This window comes from Lagopus leucura, unplaced genomic scaffold, assembly GCF_019238085.1.
Source record: "Lagopus leucura isolate 7727_CA_CO unplaced genomic scaffold, USGS_WTPT01 33076-0_obj-0_obj, whole genome shotgun sequence".
NCBI lineage: Eukaryota > Metazoa > Chordata > Aves > Galliformes > Phasianidae > Lagopus > Lagopus leucura.
The window spans coordinates 3,204-6,342 of NW_024965171.1; the positions used below are offsets into that span (position 1 = coordinate 3,204).

The 3,139-nt window shown below is 55.7% G+C and overlaps 1 protein-coding gene across 1 annotated transcript in view; it reads left to right on the plus strand.

Moving 5' to 3' along the window:
• LOC122191999 (telomerase protein component 1-like) overlaps positions 1 to 2,083 on the plus strand; it is a 5,280-nt gene extending 3,197 nt beyond the window's left edge. Inside the window, exons 5-7 of the mRNA XM_042892416.1 lie at positions 90 to 197; positions 1,761 to 1,884; positions 2,004 to 2,083. Coding sequence (XP_042748350.1) covers positions 90 to 197; positions 1,761 to 1,884; positions 2,004 to 2,083 — 312 coding nt within the window. The remainder of the gene's footprint in view (positions 1 to 89; positions 198 to 1,760; positions 1,885 to 2,003) is intronic.
• Positions 2,084 to 3,139: the final 1,056 nt, after the last annotated feature.

A 3,139-nucleotide genomic window follows, 5' to 3' on the forward strand; every position in this document is an offset into this window, starting at 1 on the left:
ATGTGTCCCTATGTGTCGCTATGGGTCGCTATGGGTCCCTATGGGTCACTATGGGTCACTATGGGTCGCGCTGTGTCTGTGGCTCCCAGCTCTCCGGCTCAGCAGACGGGACGCTGCTGCTGTGGGACGTCGCTGTGGGGCAGCGGCTGCGGGAACTTGTGGGGCTGCAGGGCCCCCCCTGTGCTGTGGGGGGACACGTGAGTAGGGGGCTGGGGGGGCTGGGGGTGCTATGGGGTGCTATGGGGTGCTATGGGGTGCTATGGGTCTATGGGGTGCTATGGGGTGTGTGGGGTCTGTGGGGTGCTATGGGTGCTATGGAGTCTACGGGGTGCTATGGGGTGGTATGGGGTGCTGTGGGATGCTATGGGGTGCTATGCGGTGTGTGGGATGCTATGGGTGCTATGGGGTCTGTAGGGGTCTGTGGGGTGCTGTGGGGTGCTATGGGATGCTATGGGGTGCTATGGGGAGCTATGGGATGCTATGGGGTGCTTTGGGATGCTATGGGGTGCTATGGGGTGCTATGGGGGCATATGGGTGCTATGGGGTGCTATGGGGTGCTATGGGGGCATATGGGGTGCTATGGGTGCTATGGGGTGCTATGGGATGCTATGGGGTGCTATGGGGTCTATGGGGTGCTATGGGGTGTGTGGGGAGCTATGGGGTGTGTGGGGAGCTATGGGGTGCTATGGTGTCTATGGGGTGCTATGGGGTGCTATGGGGGTCTGTGGGTGCTATGGGTGCTGTGGGGTGCTACGGGGTGCTACGGGGTGCTATGGGGTGCTATGGGTGCTATGGGGTAGTATGGGATGGAATGGGGTCTATGGGGTTCTATGGGGCGCTATGTGGTCTATGGGGTGCTATGGGGCTTTATGGGGTCTATGGGGTCTCTGGGGGCTCTATGGGTTTCTACGGGGTTTCTGTGGGTCTCTATGGGTCCCTATGGGTCGCTATGGGTCACTATGGGTCTCTATGGTTCTTTATGGGGTGCTGTGGGTCTCTATGGGTTCCTATGGCTCCTATGGGTCGCTGTGGGTCTCTATGGGGCACTGCAGGGCCGCTGGCTGCTGGCTGTGGGGCGCTGTGGGGCGCTGTGGGTCGCTATGGGTCCCTATGGGTCTCTATGGGTCTCTATGGGTCCTTATGGGTCGCTATGGGTCACTATGGGTTGCCATGCTTCCCTATGGGTTGCTATGGGGCGCTGTGGGTCACTGCAGGGCCACTGGCTGCTGGCTGTGGGGCGCTGTGGGTCGGTATGGGTCCCTTTGGTTCCGTATGGTTCCCTATGAGTCCCTATGGGTCGCTATGGGTTGCTATGGGTCGCTATGGATCTCGATGTGTTGCTATGGGTCGCTATGGATCTCGATGTGTTTCTATGGGTCGCTATGGGGCTCCGCAGGGCCGCTGGCTGCTGGCTGTGGGGCGCTGTGGGTCGCCATGGTTCCCTATGGGTCTCTATGGGTCCCTATGGGTCTCTATGGGTCACAATGGGTCGCTATGGGTCCCTATGGGTCTCTATGGGTCGCTATGGGTCGCTATGGGTCCCTATGGGTCTCTATGGGTCGCTATGGGTCGCTATGGGTCTCTATGGGTCGCTATGGGTCGCTATGGGGCACTGCAGGGCCGCTGGCTGCTGGCTGTGGGGCGCTGTCGGTCTCTATGGGTCGCTATGGGTCGCTATGGGTCGCCATGGGTCGCTATGGGTCGCCATGGTTCCCTATGGGTCGCTATGGGGCTCTATGTGTCTCTATGGGTCACTGCAGGGCCGCTGGCTGCTGGCTGTGGGGCGCTGTGGGTCGCTGTGGGTCTGGAGTCGCTGCGGCCGCCCCCAAAGCCGCCATCGCTGCCATCCTGGCTGCCCCACATCGGCCTCCATCGCCCCCCGAGGTGAGCCGCCGTTAATTAATCATTAATTAATTAATCCCGTTAATGAGCTCCTTAATGGGATGCTAATGAGCTCCTCATGAGGGCCTCCTTAACGATGGGCCGTTAATTAATTAATGAAGGGGCGCCGAGAGCCGCGGTGGCGGTGAGTGGGAGCGACGGGAGCACCGGGGTTTGGCACCCGACCGAGGTGATTAATTAGCGTTAATTAGCGTTAATTAGTTAATTAGGGGTGGAGGGTGGGGGTGGGCGGGAGGGGGGTTAATTAGGGTCGGGGGTAATTAAGTGGCGGGTAATGAAGGGTAATTGAGGGCTGTTGGGTGGCGTCTCAGGCGGTTTAATTAGCAGTGATTAATTAATTAGGGGTGGGTTAATTAATGGAGAGGGTTAATGGGGGTGGGGGTCATTAAGAGGGGGGTGATTAGAGTTGGGGTAATTAAGAGGGGGGTAATTAAGTGTTAATTAAGATGGTGTTAATTGGGGGAGAGAGAGCGATGGGGGTGGTGGCCTAATTAGCATTAGTTAGCATTAATTAAGTAGGCAGGGTGGGAACGGGCTGATAATGAGAGGGGCTGGGGTAATTAAGAGAGCGTAATTAAGAGTTAATTTAGAAGATGTTAATTGGGGGAGACAGAGCGATGGGGGTGGTGGCCTAATTAGCATTATTTAGCATTAATTAATTAATTAGGCAGGGAACGGGGTGATAAATGAATGGGGGGGTGTGAAATGGGGATGGGGTAATTAAGAGGGGGTAATTAAGTGTTAATTAAGGTGATGTGAATTGGGGGAGAGAGAGCGATGGTAGGGCGTGGGGCTGCAATGAGGTTCATTAATTAGCGGTAATTAGTTAATTAGTGGGCGGGTGAAGGGAGGGGATGGTGGCGAATGGGAGATGAATGGGAATTAATGGGGGTAATTAAGAGGGGGTGATTAAGAGGGTAATTAAGTGGGGTTTAATTATGGGAGAGGGAATGATAGGAGGACACGGGTTTGGCGCTGCAATTAAGTGGATTAATTAGCATGAATTAATTAATGAGGGAGGGTGGGAGTGTGCTAATTAATGAGAGGGAGGCCGGGGGTAATTGGGGATGGGGGGTAATTAGTAGGAGGTTAATTAAGAGGTAATTAAGGAGGGGTTAATTGGGGGCAAGAGGGTGAAGGGGGGATGGGGTGCCGGGACTGCAATTAGGGGCGTTAATTAGCATAAATTAGCATGAAGGAGTTAACTGGGGAGGGGAGGTAAGGAAGGAAGGAAGGG